General features: G+C 47.6%; 2 protein-coding genes across 2 annotated transcripts; both read left to right on the forward strand.

Moving 5' to 3' along the window:
- The first annotated feature begins 1946 nt into the window (after positions 1–1946).
- LOC120661857 lies at positions 1947–2800 on the forward strand. The gene has a single exon (XM_039940847.1). The coding sequence runs from the start codon at positions 2150–2152 to the stop codon at positions 2576–2578; it is 429 nt and encodes a 142-aa protein (XP_039796781.1). The 5' UTR covers positions 1947–2149; the 3' UTR covers positions 2579–2800.
- Positions 2801–8537: 5737 nt separating this feature from the next.
- LOC120661858 lies at positions 8538–10084 on the forward strand. Its single transcript, XM_039940848.1, has one exon. It carries the CDS (start codon positions 8736–8738, stop codon positions 9684–9686), a length of 951 nt encoding a protein of 316 aa, XP_039796782.1. The 5' UTR covers positions 8538–8735; the 3' UTR covers positions 9687–10084.
- Positions 10085–15220: the final 5136 nt, after the last annotated feature.

Genomic DNA, 15220 nt, shown 5'->3' on the forward strand with positions numbered 1-15220 from the left:
CTACTCCTCCACAACCCTACCCATTTAGCCCCTACAAGGATATTAAAGAGGGGCATAAAGATCATCCTACTACATTCAGGGTGGGCCTACGCTATTTCAAGGGTATTCAACTGAATACCCATTATTTGTGGCAAAAAAATTTATATATGTATGTATTATATATATGTATGTATATGGAGCAAAAATATGAATATTACACAAAATAATAGGCTTCCAAACTTCTAGTTTCTGCTTCTTGCTGAAAAATTATAGCAGCTCATGTCTCACCCCTTCCCACCTGACGGCCCACAGGTCCATTAGCGGTCAGGTAGCCAATGAGCCAGCCTGACCGATAGGCCAAGCGCTCGTGTGCCCTCTCGATCCCTCGATTCCCAATCCCCAACTGCAAGACCCTATCTTCTCGAATCGACGATACCGGCGGTGAGGGCGCGACGAGTCCAGACGGACATACAGAGGCAGGAGTTTATCAGTCGCGAGGATGAACGGCAGTAGGGCCTCCACGGTCGGGCAGAGGGCTGGCGTCACAGGCTTGGTAGTCGGGCGGGCTACGAAACTCGGGTAGCGGCCAGGCTAGCATCGCAGCTAGGCAGGGGTGCAGGGCTCGGGCGTGCATGGCGTGGGCGTGCGCTTTGCCAGGGCGGCAAGGCCTCCATAGCTCCATTGCTTTGCAGTCCGTGCCCTTTGAGGCGTGGGCGAGCAAGCAGAAACATGCCTGAGCGAAATCAAATCTGAGCTCAAGGGGAGCTGACTAGAGATAAATTCAATCTTTATTTTGAAATTATTGTTGTAATTTATGAAATTTGGGCTGTCAAAAAATTTTTATACCTTTTGAAATTTTGAATACCCACCTCTCAAATTCTGGACCTGCCCCTGACTACATTATTGTATTATAAGCCCATACAACCAAACACCTATTTAGGTTTATATAAGTCTCTCCATGTGAGAGGCTTATAGACTTAAAATAAGTCAAAACATGCCCTTATTATTGTGGAGCATATAAACATGCTTGGCATAACAATTGCTTCCTCGGTAGCGAATATAAGTCCACCTAGGTTTGTCCTCATAAGTCAAAACCTTTTCAAGTTTGGCAATACGTATTTAAATGTTGTTATGTGGGTTGCATTACTAGATTTATTATAAAAAAAGTATTTTTGCAATATATAACTCTTTTCGTGTGTGTGTGTGTGTGTGTGTGTGTGTGTGTGTGTGTGTGTGTGTGTGTGATAATACATTTTCTTAGACATTACCAGCCAATTCAAAATTTTAATTAGGACAAACTAGATGTACCTGTATTTTATCAGAGAAATAAAGTAGCTTATACAGCGTAAAATTAAAGAATTGAGTAGAGATAGAACTTGAATGGATTCTTCTCTCGCCAGTGTGGGAGAAGATTAGATCAGAATAATCAACATAGGGGTCGGATTGGTCCGTCAACGGAAGAGCACGCCCACGATTCATCAAGGCATTGCGTTTTTACCTAACTTCCACAGATTATATTCTTGACCCAGATCGAGACTGATAACCTTCACGGTTCACTGGTTCAGGACTTCAGGTTCAACAGGAGCTTGTAGCTAGCTAGCTCGTAGGTTCAGTACTAAATACGCTGCATCAGAATAACAACCGTGACCTTTCATATAGCTACCTGCAGCTGCAGGCGTAGGAATCCAATAATTGGAGGCCCCTCCACACATCACACACACACACACACAAAAAGAAGAAAAGAGATGCCATCCCCATTATTCTCCCTCTCGATCAACCTGCAGAACCGAATAAACCGAAAGAACCCAACGTGACACGCGAGGAGCACAAACCCATGGACAAATGGACATAATGCAGGCAACCACACGTCACCGTAGCTTGCTCATGCACACTGCCCTGCGGCACTAGAGTAGCGGGTAGTCTTCGTCTTCGTCTTCGTCTTCCTCTACGAGTGAGACAACAGAGAGCGCAAATCTTGCCTGCAGATAGAGGCGAATCTGTAAAGCTACGAGAATGAGACATGGATCAGAGACAGAGCCCCGTGCACCTATAAAAGAGCAGCAACTGGTGGCAATGCAAGCTCCGACGTGCAGGACTACTACTGCTAGCTTCCTAGTAGCATAAGCTAGAGAGCAAGCTCCACCCGGCCAAGAGGCGGCGGCAGGCAGCCATGGCCATGGAAACCGTGCCCCCGACCGCGAGGTGCCTGTTCCCGGGCAAGGAGCACCGGAACGCGATCACGGTGCCGGAGTTCAAGCTCTGGCTGAAGCAGTTCGACACCGACGGCGACGGGCGCATCAGCCAGAAGGAGCTCCGGGAGGCCATCCGCCGCCGCGGCGCGTGGTTCTCCGGCCTGCGGGCGCGGTTCGCCATCCGGCGCGCCGACCGGAACCGCAACGGCTTCGTGGACGACTCCGAGATCGAGGGCCTCATCCAGTTCGCCGAGAGGGAGCTGGGCTTCAGGATCACCACGGACGTGGCCGCCGACGGCCCGCCTCTCGGCCGCCGCGTCGTCATGGGCTCGCCGCCGGCGGACAGGTCAATCACGTACAAGGAAGAAGGATATTTCAGCACACATGGGATTTTTTGCTCTATGTAGCTTAGATCTCTCCTCTCCTCTGAATAATTTGTGTGGAAGCAGGAGCTAGGAAGCACCAACTCTGCAGGTACGTAGCAGCTTGTTTGGGTAGTTTGTACCGCGTGGTGAAGTGTGATGATGCTATATCATGTACTGTATATTGACTTGTAATAATCCATCCGTCCCATGTGTGTTATTATGGATTCGATCGATCAGCTTCTCTATCTAGCTGTCGTACGTGTATATAATACGTACAACCTTCATGCATGGCCTTAGAGCATAGTATATCTAGCAATAGTTAGCGTCGTCAAGCTACTAACCATGCATCACTTCTTTTATCGGATCAGGCCTAACTCACAAGATGATGACCACTATATGTATGAGTGGGGGCAGGATTTTGGGGGTTTTCTCTTGATGTTTGTGAGAACGTCTCTTCTTAATACAATACGGTGGAGGCCGATCTTTTCCCTTGCAGGTCAAATTTTTTTATGTGTGCAAGTGCAACTAGCCGTCCTCGTGGTATGCTAACTGCCAAGGCAACTCCCTCCAGAGGTGGGGTGGCAAAAATTAATTGTTTTTAAGGCCTCTATTTCCTCCATTCCAAAAAAACAAGTTATTCTAGGATTTAAAAACTGTTCCAGAAAACATGTTATCTTACCATTTTTAGAAAGTGCATGTGCATGAAAAACTAATTAGTACCAAATATGGATAATAAATATGGGCAAACATAGTCATTTATCTTCTTGTTAATTTGTTCTAAAATTCTTAGGATGACATTTTTTTGGAAAAGGATGGAGTATTTCCTTACAATCTGTTTTGTATCGGGTTGATGCTTAAGTTATAGTATTAGAGTTATAGTGAATAATTTCCTTTCAAGTAGATCTGGTCTAAATGACAATTCGAGTGTGAAACTCCTTTGGCATACCTGAGCTTATTTTAAAATACTTTGATTCGGTTGTTAAATATCGATAGAAAATACCTAAATTCTTTCTGGAAAGGCATAGCATGCATATACAAATACTCACTTTTCTTAGCCGTTAGCAAAACCATGGTTTTCAAAACTAAACTCTTTGCTGTTTTTTTCAAAAAAAAATGCAGAAACCATAATGTTTCCTTTGCATGTAAGAAAAATAGAGGTGTACGCCAGCATAGCACTCGTGGAACATATACATGCAGTGCAGTGCAATGCTATAGCATATGGCATTTTAATTTTCAGATAGTGATCAGAGTGAGCAGAGGCGGGATAATAGGCATCATATACTGGTTCATGCACGTGTGATGACACGTGCGGTAAGACATATGGCAACACAAAAAAAAATATAATACTACTGGCGAGGGAGTTTCCTCACGGTCTCACGGCACACGGCAGCTTTTTGAGCCGTGCATGGTGCTGTGGTGACTCCGGTGTCGGCTGGACGGAGGTGTCGCTCTCATAGCGGTTTTAAATATCTGAGTCACTGACAGAGGAGTGCGAGGTGGTGGGAGAGGCGAGGCCCCCACGCAGAGTGGCCAGGATCAGTGTTTTCCATCGTCGCTACGACGGGAGTGTTTTTCTGAAGATCGACTGGGACTAGGGGATCGACGATCGTGTGTGTGGCTTGAGGGCGATTTGCCCATGGTGGAGGAGTTTCGAGTTGCCGCTATGGTTTGCAGCGGGCCGCGTTGGTGCGGTACAGTGTTGGTGACGACGGCGCAGCTAACAGTGGCTTCTTTTGGCTTCTCTCCCAGTTTGTGGTGGTGTAGCGTTATGTTGTGTGTGTTGTTTGTGTGCGTTGTTTGTGTGGTGGCGGTGGTGGTGTTTCGTTTCGGCGCGTGATGTAAACTTGCTACCTTCTTAAATGACATGGCAGTGCTCCTGCCTTTATTTCAAAAAAAAAACATTTGGGGTGCTTCATCCAGGCAAGCATTGTGCCCAAACTTTCGGAGGATGGATTCCGTTTTGGAGCCACAGGAACAACTTCCTGTCGTCGTTGCTTGCTTGTAGATGAAATGTCCCCTTGCCCTCCATGATCTGGATGGATAGATAGCACTGCTGCCTGGAGGGGGAGGCACAAGCCAGAATCAAATAATTGCAGGCCTCCACATCAGAAAGACAGATGCCGGCCGTCCTCCCTCTCTCGATCACCAGAGACAAACAGCCGAAAGACTACCTGACACGTACGTCCCCGAGGATATGGCCGGCCTGGTGCGTCACTGGAACCTGCAGGTGAACAGGGCACCATCGCAGAGTAGCTAGCTAGCCGTAGTAGTGGCCTAGCGCACCCCGGCGTGTCGTCCACCACGGGCGAGGCAATCGACACATCTAGCTAGCAGCTTGCACCAGAAAAATATTAAAAATCACATGTAACTGTCAATCAAATCACCATATAAGGTGGGATATTTTCTTTTATTGTTGTAATAATTGCTCTAGCTTAAAAAATTATTCCGGCCACATTCAAAAAAAATATTCCACCCAAAAAGTTCAATATAATCTTATTTTGTAGCGGTCCAGTCGGATTTTAATTAGGATATAAAGTTTTCAAAAATATAACTGTGTGACATCTGCCAGAGTTAGCCCCTCTACACCGTACACCGTGTACATATTCGTCGTTCCTCTGGGCACTTGTGACTGGTCTAGCTTCATGCACGCTAGATTCTCAAAAAAAAAAACCTTCATGCACGCTAGTACGTGACGCATCTACGTACGAACTGCGGCCCACAATCAAATGGGCCAAGAAGATGGGGGTACGAGATGAGATCACGGGCCGCATCAAACTGTTGAGCCAACATGGGCCCGCTCATCCAGGGTCTGCTGCCTTGCCTCGCGGCGGGGCACCACGAGTTGGCCGCCGTCCGTTGGCCGGGTTCGTCGAGTCGTCGTCCATCGCCGCCGCATGGCGGGATGGGGATGTTTTTCGTCTCGCTGAGTTGGGGCCACGTGCCGGCCACGCCAGTAGGGATGGTAAAAAGTTTTAATTTTTAATCTATGGATAATTTAAGAATTAATGTTAAAAAACTAGATTAAAATTCTATGTAATTTTAAACTAAAAAAATAAAAATCAAGTTGGATTGTAAAGAGAATATTAGAGCTATAGCCATTACCCCCCCCCCCCCCCGTCCGTACGATGCCTTTCGTTTTTTTCCAGTTGAGATTGAGACCGTCTAAGTTGAAGCACACGCTAGATCTGGGTACGGGATTCCTAGCTAGCTTGGCCGTGCGCCCGCAACGCCCTGCGCTTTTCTCCACGAGACGTGCGCTGCCGGAATTCCAGCCTCGTGAGGAGATCGGGGCACTTGCCTGATCTGATCGGTGCCGTGCGACCTGACTTCTCCGGCCCGCCCTCGACAGCATCCAGCCATGCGTGCGTTCCCTTGCGTACGGCGGGCGCGGCGCCGAGCCACCCCGTGCCCGAAAGTCGGAGGCGTGCAGCGGCGCGCGCGAGACCAGACAACAAACGCCCACTAGACCGGCAGACCCCTCCGGCGTCGCGCCACGAGCGCCGCCAGCCGGCTTCGCTCCGTCGGTGGTAAAATGTCTCAAATTTTAATTTAGAAAATTTAAGAATTGATTTCTAATTTTATACAATTCCGAATTAAAATTATATAAAAAATTAAGTTGTATTGTGAAGAGATTTCTAGCTAAGTTTAAGAAAAAAAAGAAGAGACCCCTGACGCTATCCGTTACCGCCCCTTGTCCCGTCGCGCTCGGGCGCTCGCTCGCGCTGGCGCCCCTACTACGCGACGGCTCGAGGCGCCGTCGGGTTCGTGCTCGGGGGTAGGTGGATGCACGAGGGCAGCTTGCTAGCTGGGCAGCTAGATCGCCGTAGTTGAGCTACCTGTTACTACTATAGGCAATTAGGCATGGAATGATTTATAAAAATAAATAAATCACCGGTGACAAGTTTCGGACTTTTTGAGCAGATGTGGGCCCTTGCATTGAACAAATTAACGTTAGTTCTTCTAGAAATACACAGTGATCTCCCTCGCGGAAGGAAAAAAATGGCAGTGAAAAAATTATCCTAGTACGTCAGGAGATTGAGATGGGAAATTTCTCAAGCAACATGACAAATTGGCTGTTGTAAGCAAGTATTGTGTATATATACAGCTCATCTCCCATGCTAATTGTCCATTCCGTCCTCACTTACCCCATTTACACTTTCGTTCTCACTTCGTGTAAAAGGATCAACCTAAAGATGCTATGGCTGGAGGACAATAGCTTATAAGTTAGCTCCATTCTTACTCAACTAGCAAATTAAATGGATGTCACACTAATTCGATCTTTTAAATTAATTAGTAGTCAGTATAAACACATTTGAGCCATCAACAAATGAATAAAAAAGAAACAACGAGCCTATCCGGACACCTGCCGCCCAAGCAACCTCTGAAAACGTTTGAAAGAGACCCTTATCCTTGTGCTCTTCTCAAAACGGCAGCATATGCATGTGTGTTGGGCGGACAATGCAAGGGCCAACCATTCAACGCATTCTAGAACGAAAGGTGTGTTCTTTTCTGAATTTTTCTACCCATCGCCGTCACAATAAATCCAAGCTACCACCCTTGCGGATCGATCCCTGGACGTCACTTGCCGAATAACAAAACGCAACGACCGGCCGGCGGCAAGCAACACGTACTTTTCAGCTGGTTGCTCCTGGAACTTAACAATCCCTCCAGTCCACGTGATTTATATTAATTTCACCATTTTTGATCGGCTCTGCTGTCAGCTCAACAAGGTCAGCAGTCTTCCTTGTCTAATCAATCGTCAGTGCATGCTCTATCTGATGGCATGATAGCATGGCTCATCTTGAATTGTCAGAGGCGAATAGGTCTCGAGCTCGATCGTTTTGTGAAATTTGACTTTTCTTTTCTAATCAGATTCATGAAAAAAGAACAACTGAAACGAATTGGGCCTTCCCTAGCTAGATTCCCTTGATTTCTTATGTTCTTAACTTCGTTGATTTTCACCGATACAATTTCAAGTTTTCGAATCACTGTTCTATACTATTTCTTGATTTCCACCATTTTGATCGGCTCAGCTCAACAAGGTCAGCAGTCTTCCTTTTTTTTATGGAACAGGAGGGGTTTCCCCTACTGAATATATATATTAAAGGGAACCAAAACTTCAATACAAAAGGAGTTTCATGAAACAAATAAATAAAATTATAGATTACAACAACGCTTTGATATTGCTTCCTTGTGTTTCACCTTTGCTCGAAGAATAACCGGAGCAAACTCATTTCTAGAATGCCTCCTACATGCATCAGGGTGCGGTTGTATTCCCCTGAAAATAAATGATTCCTTTGCATCTAAATACAATAAATCAATAAAGTGATGATATATAATATCAATAAAGAAAGGTACCCCTAGCTGGGAGTCAAAAGCAGACCAAGGATCAGCCTGTGTGACCTGCAAACCGATGGTAGTCCTGCAGTCTCTAGCAAAAGAGCAGTGATTGGCTGTTGACATTCACTTGCGAATGTTTAAGGCTGGAATTTTTCTTAATCTAAAAAAGCAAAAGGAGCAGCGATGAAGAGATGTGATTGATCTTCCTTGTTTCATCGTCAGTGCATGCTCTGATGGCATAATAGCATGGCTCATCTGTAATTGTCAGAGGCGAATAATCTCGAGCTCGATCATTTTGTGAATTTGACCTTTTTTTTCTAATCAGATTCATGAAAAAAATGAAACGAATTGTACCTTCCCTAGATTTCTTATGTTCTTAACTTCGTTGATTGTCACTAATATAGTTTTCAAGTTTTCAAATCACTGTTCTATTTCTTGAACACAAGTCATCTCTTCCATGGTTTTTTTTTAAAGAAAGATCGTCTTCTCATGGTGCATTTACCTACCGTCTCCTACAGTCCTAATCTGCAAGCAGCGAGGCTGCATGTGTGACAACAAAGAGTGTGTGTGTGTACTTGGCAAACTAATCTCATAACGAACTGTTCACATCAAGCGTATTAAACTAAGACAAGTTGCGTATACGGCCACATGGTTCATGTCTTGGAGACGGCTCTCTCTCTCTCTCTCTCTGGGCATAACTTCCTGCCGCCTTCCTCAGTTGCTTTCTCTCTCTACCAGTCTACCTCCCAAGCAAAAACTTGACTCTACATTAACAAAATCCCAAGGCCTTTTAAAGGAGGAAGCAAAGACATTTGGAAGTGGAGGGAGAGCAAGAACATAGCAAGGGAAGAGGGGCGAGATGGAGGTGGTGGTGCCTGTCATGGCGCCAAGCGCACCGTGCAGCCCAAGAACCGCGGCCATGGCCGGCGGCGACCACCTCCCGGGCTACTGCTACTTCTTCTCCAGCGCACCGACGAGCCCGTCCAGGGCGAGCTACGCCGGGGACGCCTCGCCGGGCGTCAGCGGCGACGAGGCCACGTTTGACTTCACGCTCGGCTTCAGCGGCCAGCTGCAGGAGGCCACGCCGATCCTCGCCGACGCCGACGAGCTCTTCGAGGGCGGCAGGATCCGGCCGCTGAACATGCCGCACCCGAGCATTCTGTTGATCGACGACACCTCCTCCACTTCCTACTCCTCCACCGGCCCTCGGTCCCCTAGGAGAGCCGGGGCGCACGGCGGGGATCAAGCGGAGGCGTTGGGGAGGGGCAGGCCGGGAAGGCCCACCGCCGCGCCTGCCTCCGCCGCTTCGTCGCGCAGCAGGAGAGCCACGCGGTCTCTCTCCCCGTTCAGGGGCGGCGGCGGCATCGAGGACGACGAGTACCCTTCCTCCCTGCCGTCCCCCCGAACCTCCATGATGCGGGGCTGCGGCAGCGGGAGCAAGAAGTGGAGGCTCAAGGACTTGTTCCTCTTCCGGAGCGCGTCGGAGGGCCGCGCCACCGGCGGCGGGAGCAAGGACCCGCTCTTCAAGTACACCATGCTCTCGCCCTCCACGTCGTTCTCGCACCCTCAGAAGCTCAAGAGCGGCGACGGCAGCGCGTCCATGCGGAAGGGGAGAGGGTCGACGGCGTCCGCGAGTGACATGCCGTACCCCATGAACCGGGCGTCCGCCGAGGACATGCGGCGGCGGACCACGACGCCGCTGCCGTTCCACCGGAACAGCCTCTTCGGCTACCTGCTCTCCAACCCGGCGATCCACAGCATCAGCAGGAAGCTGGGCAACCACTCCTCCAATCGCGGCAGGCCGACATGATCCCCACGCACCGGGTCGCAGTATGCATGCGCTGGCCTGGCGCCGCCGTCCTGAAACCTTGACGACGATGCAGACCTGCCTGAAATGGCCGCCGGAGAAGCGTCGCCGTTTTACTTGTCCATTTTTCTTTTTGATCCCCTCTAAAATCTCTATCAGAGAAAAGGACTTAATTCCATCAGTTGATCCCCAATGGCGGTCTAGCTAATCCCGCGTCTGCGTGCGCGCCGGATCGCGACACGTGTCCGGATTAGCCAACCAAACCCCGCCTCGGTTGGCGTATTAAATCGGGGAGACGCAGCTCATCAACATGGGAGCACTGTTACGAGATTCCATCGGAGTTGCATTTTCAGATGCCGCGAGATCGGTTTTAATTTGTGGCAAATTGCCCATGTCCCTGAGCTGAGCTGTGCTGTGCCTGCCGTACTAAAAATGCTTTTTTTCTACGCTGCAAACTGTCACAACTGTTTCATTAGGTTACTGCAGGGACGGAATAATCTGCGCTAAGATAAGCTGGGCGATCTGACATTCCCAGACTAAAAAAAGTGCCTGGATGAGAGCCACTGACGTGATCAGCAAGTGCAAATGTTTAGTATTGTTATTGTACTGCTCCTTGTATATGTGATGCAAGCAGCTGCATCACCCATTTACCCCTTCTTGGATTCTCATCTGAATTTCCTCTTGGCACGCTTCAAAAGGTTTTATTATCTCTAAATGACCAACAATTGATCACCTTTGTGGAAATTTTTGAATTTTGGTACTGCAATATTTTCGTTGTTATTTAGTAATTAATGTACAATCATGAACAAATTAGGCTTAAAAGATTCATCTCATCATTTACAATTATACCAGGTAATTAATTATTTTTTCAACTACATTTAGTGCTCCATGCATATATCCGAAGATTTAATATGATTGGTACTGTAGGAAAAATTTTGAGAACTAAAAGAGCTTCAGTAAAATTTCAAGGTTACATCATGAGTGGACATCACATCGTGCATCTTGATTCTTAACATGCGTGAGGAAGGCAGACATGCAAGCACTGATGATGCCTGCGCCTGTTACTAGTAAGAACCCTAGGTTGCCTGCCGCCAGCTGTGATTGTTCTCCAGGTCAACACCAACCAACTTTTTTACAATTGTGAGTGGTATACTGTTATCAATTGGCAACTTGTGCTAGGAACAGTCAGGAACAACGGGTCCCCCCTCAGGGCCTCCAACCATGTGCCACATAATATAAGCTAATACGGAGCTGTTTAGTTCCCAAAATGAAAATTTTTGGATGTCAAATTGACTGTTTGACCAGATGTCGGGATGGTTTTTCGGATACTAATTAAAAAACTAATTTCAGAACTCACCTGGAAACCGTGAGACGAATCTTTTGAGGCCTTTGACCGCATCATTAGCAGCATGTGGGTTACTGTAGCACTTATGGCTAATTATGTACTAATTATGCTCAAAAGATTCGTCTCGTCATGTACATTCAAACTGTGCAATTAGTTTTATTTTTTAACTATATTTAATACTACATACATGTCTTCAAAATGGTAGCATGTTTGGATACAATTGGCATGATCTCCCCCGGATGTACATGTTCAACTCGGTACCTTGTTTGGAACTTTGGATACAGTCCATATAGAATTATTGTATCTCTTATTCTTGTACTGTTGTACATATTGTAGTAGCTTAATAATTTGCTTATTAGGTCCAATATATTAATTCTTGAACGTTTGTTTATCGGATCCTTAAACTTGCACAGGCTTCTCAACCATATATATGACATGACAACTTTTGAGGGGATGATATGTGGATTAGCCGTAACAACTATTGTACCCGCCTTGCACTAGCTAGGTTTAGTATTAAAAGAGCGAGAGACCACGGAAAGTGGTTAGAGTCTTAAGAGATTATAGAGAGTGAGGGTACAAACCCGGGTTGTTAAGCGGAATTACTCTTCCCTAGTTGGTCAGCGCCATGATAGCCCTCTACTACTAGGGCAGTTCCAAACAACTTAGACAGCCATCATTTGTAGAACCACGTGTAAGCCAAATCGTTGAATGGCACATAGCTTACCAGTTACCAAATACCACCTGATTAACCCAACTCCAACATTAAAAAAAAAGAACGAAAAACACTGAAACTATGATCGACAAGAAATTGACATGACTCACCCGATCATTCCCGTTCCAAAATTATTCATCCCGGCTAGCTTCATCTTGATTATATATATATGCAAATCAGAAGCTATGTGCCATTCCTCGCTCCTGTTTGCATTTCAAATTAAAGCTACGCATAGAAATCGGAACCAAGAGGCCGGGCGACCCACAAACATGAACACCCAAAACCAAAACCCCCAAATCCCTAGCCGATGCATGGATCCGTCAAGTAGGCTTTCAGGGCCAAATGTCCAATCCGGTCGGGCTAGGCTCCCACAGTTTGACGTGATCAGCTGGTGCCAAACCCTTGTTGGCCTACAGCACGATATGCTCGCACATGCCCTCCCTCCCTCTCCTACCAGTTCCATTTCCATCCAAGAGCAGCAGCTCATTCCCTGTTCCAGAGCTAGCTTTACAGCACCACCTACTGTTACTGTGCCGTGGATTCCTCCTGTTGGGTGGCGTACCGGACAGGAAAACCAAAGGAGTGGCCCCGCGACAGATTGCCTACATGGCTACTCCATGCTACTGTATCCATCTAGCTTGCTAGTAGATCTCATCAGTTATGATGGAGGTACCTTGGCAAAGTCACCACGGGGCCACAGCGCACACATTGTTGTTGGTGTTGCACATGAGACGGCAAGAACACTAGGAAACGTACAGGGCAGCAGATGACTTGAGATGAGGAGCTGGGGGCGCATGCACCTTAGCGGTCGGTAGAAAGAGTGTCCTCGCATCCTGATTTTCAATGAAACCATCGCAATTTTCTTTCTAAAAAGTACTAAATAGAATACCATGCTCAACCACGGATCGAACAGTCAGCGGAAACATTGACCCTGCTCGGAGCAAGCCAACTGACACGAGTGCGTGCGGGCCAGTCAGCGGTCAGCGGCGTCCGGCTGACCGACGACTCGTCCACGGCATGCATGCCGGCCTGCTGGGGCCTCCACGGGCCCCGAGGCCACGAAGCAAGCCCGGCGACCGGCCGGCGCGCCGCGGGTCGTCGTGCTTCACAAAAAAACATGCCGGAATGGGATGTGTCAGTGATGGCTCCGACTTGACGGGGTTGTACCTCTCCTCAACTGCTGTGACTGTGACGGCGAGGGAGTGCCCCGGGCCTGGCTTGGAATTTTTGTCCCGGCGAGCAGCTGGCTCGACTGGTGCGGTCGCGCCGTCGACGAATTTGGGATGGTCCCGTTTTTTTAGCGGAACTTGGGATGATCATGCATTCCACGATTTGAATTCCAAAAAACTGGTCTCTCATCCGAAATTCCAGATAGGCTTATGTAAGAAGATCGTGGGTTGTTCAAATCAATGGTCTGTTCTGTCCAAAAGATACAGTGGAGTGTCAAAATGTCGGATACGCGACGCCATGTTTATACAATAACAGCGGCGTGTCAAATGAGTGAGAGATGCAAATGGAAATCTGAAGGGAAACCTGATGCCCGATGCCGTTCGAGGTAGATACATGGCTACGGCGCCCAGCTAAACGCCGCCGACCATTTCCCTTGTTGGTTTCTTCTTCCCTCGGCAGACGCACATGCACGGCACATGGAAATGTTAGTCGCCTTGCCATTGGGTGTTTGGATGGGGATCTCACAAAACTTTTGGGGTTTACTTAGATCAAAGTTACCCCGATCAACAAGGTAAGAGTTTCAGACCGTAAAGGCTGGTTTGGATTTCGAGTTTTTCAAACTCATGGTTTCATGGGTAGATACTCTTCTTATGTGAACAAAGAAAAAAAGGATCTCCTACCCAGGTCTGAAGGTCAACTGATCATCCAATTTTAAGCTATGAATTGGCAGTGATGGACTTGCAGAACTGAAAGTAGTCTGCAGTGTTTGAATTTACCTGACTGCTGTATATCCTAGAGTAAGCAAATTTTGGGTTTCGTTCAGATTATCAGCTCAAATTTCAGAGACCATCGGTGTACAGACATAAGAAACTTATATCCATTTTGGATTTCATTAAGATTATCAGCTCATTTTTCAAAAACCATCGTGTACAGCTTAAAATTCAAGCTACAAACTCAATCAACAACTACAAGGTGGTATCTCTAAAGCATTCTCGTTTACCTTCGACCTTCCCCGTTTGAAGCACATTGTTGGTGTAAGATACCCTTCGGAGTGAAGAGATATCACAACAGCCCTATTCAACGAGGGCGAAGCCTCGGAGGAGAAATGACGTCCAGAACAATGGCAAGAAAATCAAAGCACGAGCAATAACTCTCAGTATTCAATGTCCCATCACACGCAGTTACATGGATATTCATAGCCGGCGGCTCAACTACCCGCCGTCGTGAATTCTCCGTAATGCTCCCTAACGGCTACATTTCTGGAATATACCGTGGGCACTAAAGTAACATTACACAAAAGACACCGGTAATGTGTTACAGCTGGACTGACAAGTGGGCCTCTCCGCGGGTTCCTCCGTCCCTCGCCTCTCGGGCTGGGCCTCCTTAGAAGTACACCTTCGTCCGCGGTCCTTCGCCGTCCGATCTTCGTCCGACTTGCCTTGTGACGAGTCCTGCCGTTCGGGTCTTCGGTGCTTCGCTCGCGTGCTTCGCCGGGACACTTCGCTACGCGACCATCGGTGTACAGACTAACAGAAACTTATATCCATTTTGGATTTTATTAAGATTATCAGGTCAATTTTCAGAAACCATCGTGTACAGCTTAAAATTCAAGCTACAAACTCAATCAACAACTACAAGTGGTATCTCTAAAGCATTCTCGTTTACCTTCAACATTCCCGTTCGAAGCACTGATATTGTTTTCTTAGCCATAATATGCCTGTAATTTTTTTTTGAAAGATCCTAAACCTTGTGGTTCGGCGTATATTAATAAGGAGAAGGGAATTGACCCTGTTTATAGATAGACTGGGCCCAAAAACCGCATAAACGTAGCTACAAAACCTACCACTATAATACCGGCCGGTTGGATTGGGACATCAACCGGAACTCACTCAACTCTGGCTGGTCAGATTGGGACCTCGACCCGAGCCACCACAACCTACACTCCGCCCGGTCGGATTGGGACATCGACACGAGCCACCACAACCTACACTCCGCCCGGTCGGATTGGGACATCGACCTGAGCCACCACGAACTCTACCCAGTCGGATTGGGACATCAACACAAGCCACCACAACCCTAAAGAACAGAGAAAGGAAAAAAAGAGAAGAAAGCCCTCTCGGAAGCCGCCCACGCCGAGGAAGCCTCCATGCCGGACATGAGTTAGGTCAGAGCCAGAGATGCTCGACATCGCCTTCAGGAAGGAAATGACACCAATGACGCCATCGATGCCGTCCCAAGAAGGAATGGGTTTTCAACCGCATCAATACTGCGATGAAAAGAGACGGCCGGCGTCACCAGCCCCACCACCAT

Source organism: Panicum virgatum, chromosome 2N (assembly GCF_016808335.1).
Source record: "Panicum virgatum strain AP13 chromosome 2N, P.virgatum_v5, whole genome shotgun sequence".
Classification (NCBI taxonomy): Eukaryota; Viridiplantae; Streptophyta; class Magnoliopsida; order Poales; family Poaceae; genus Panicum; species Panicum virgatum.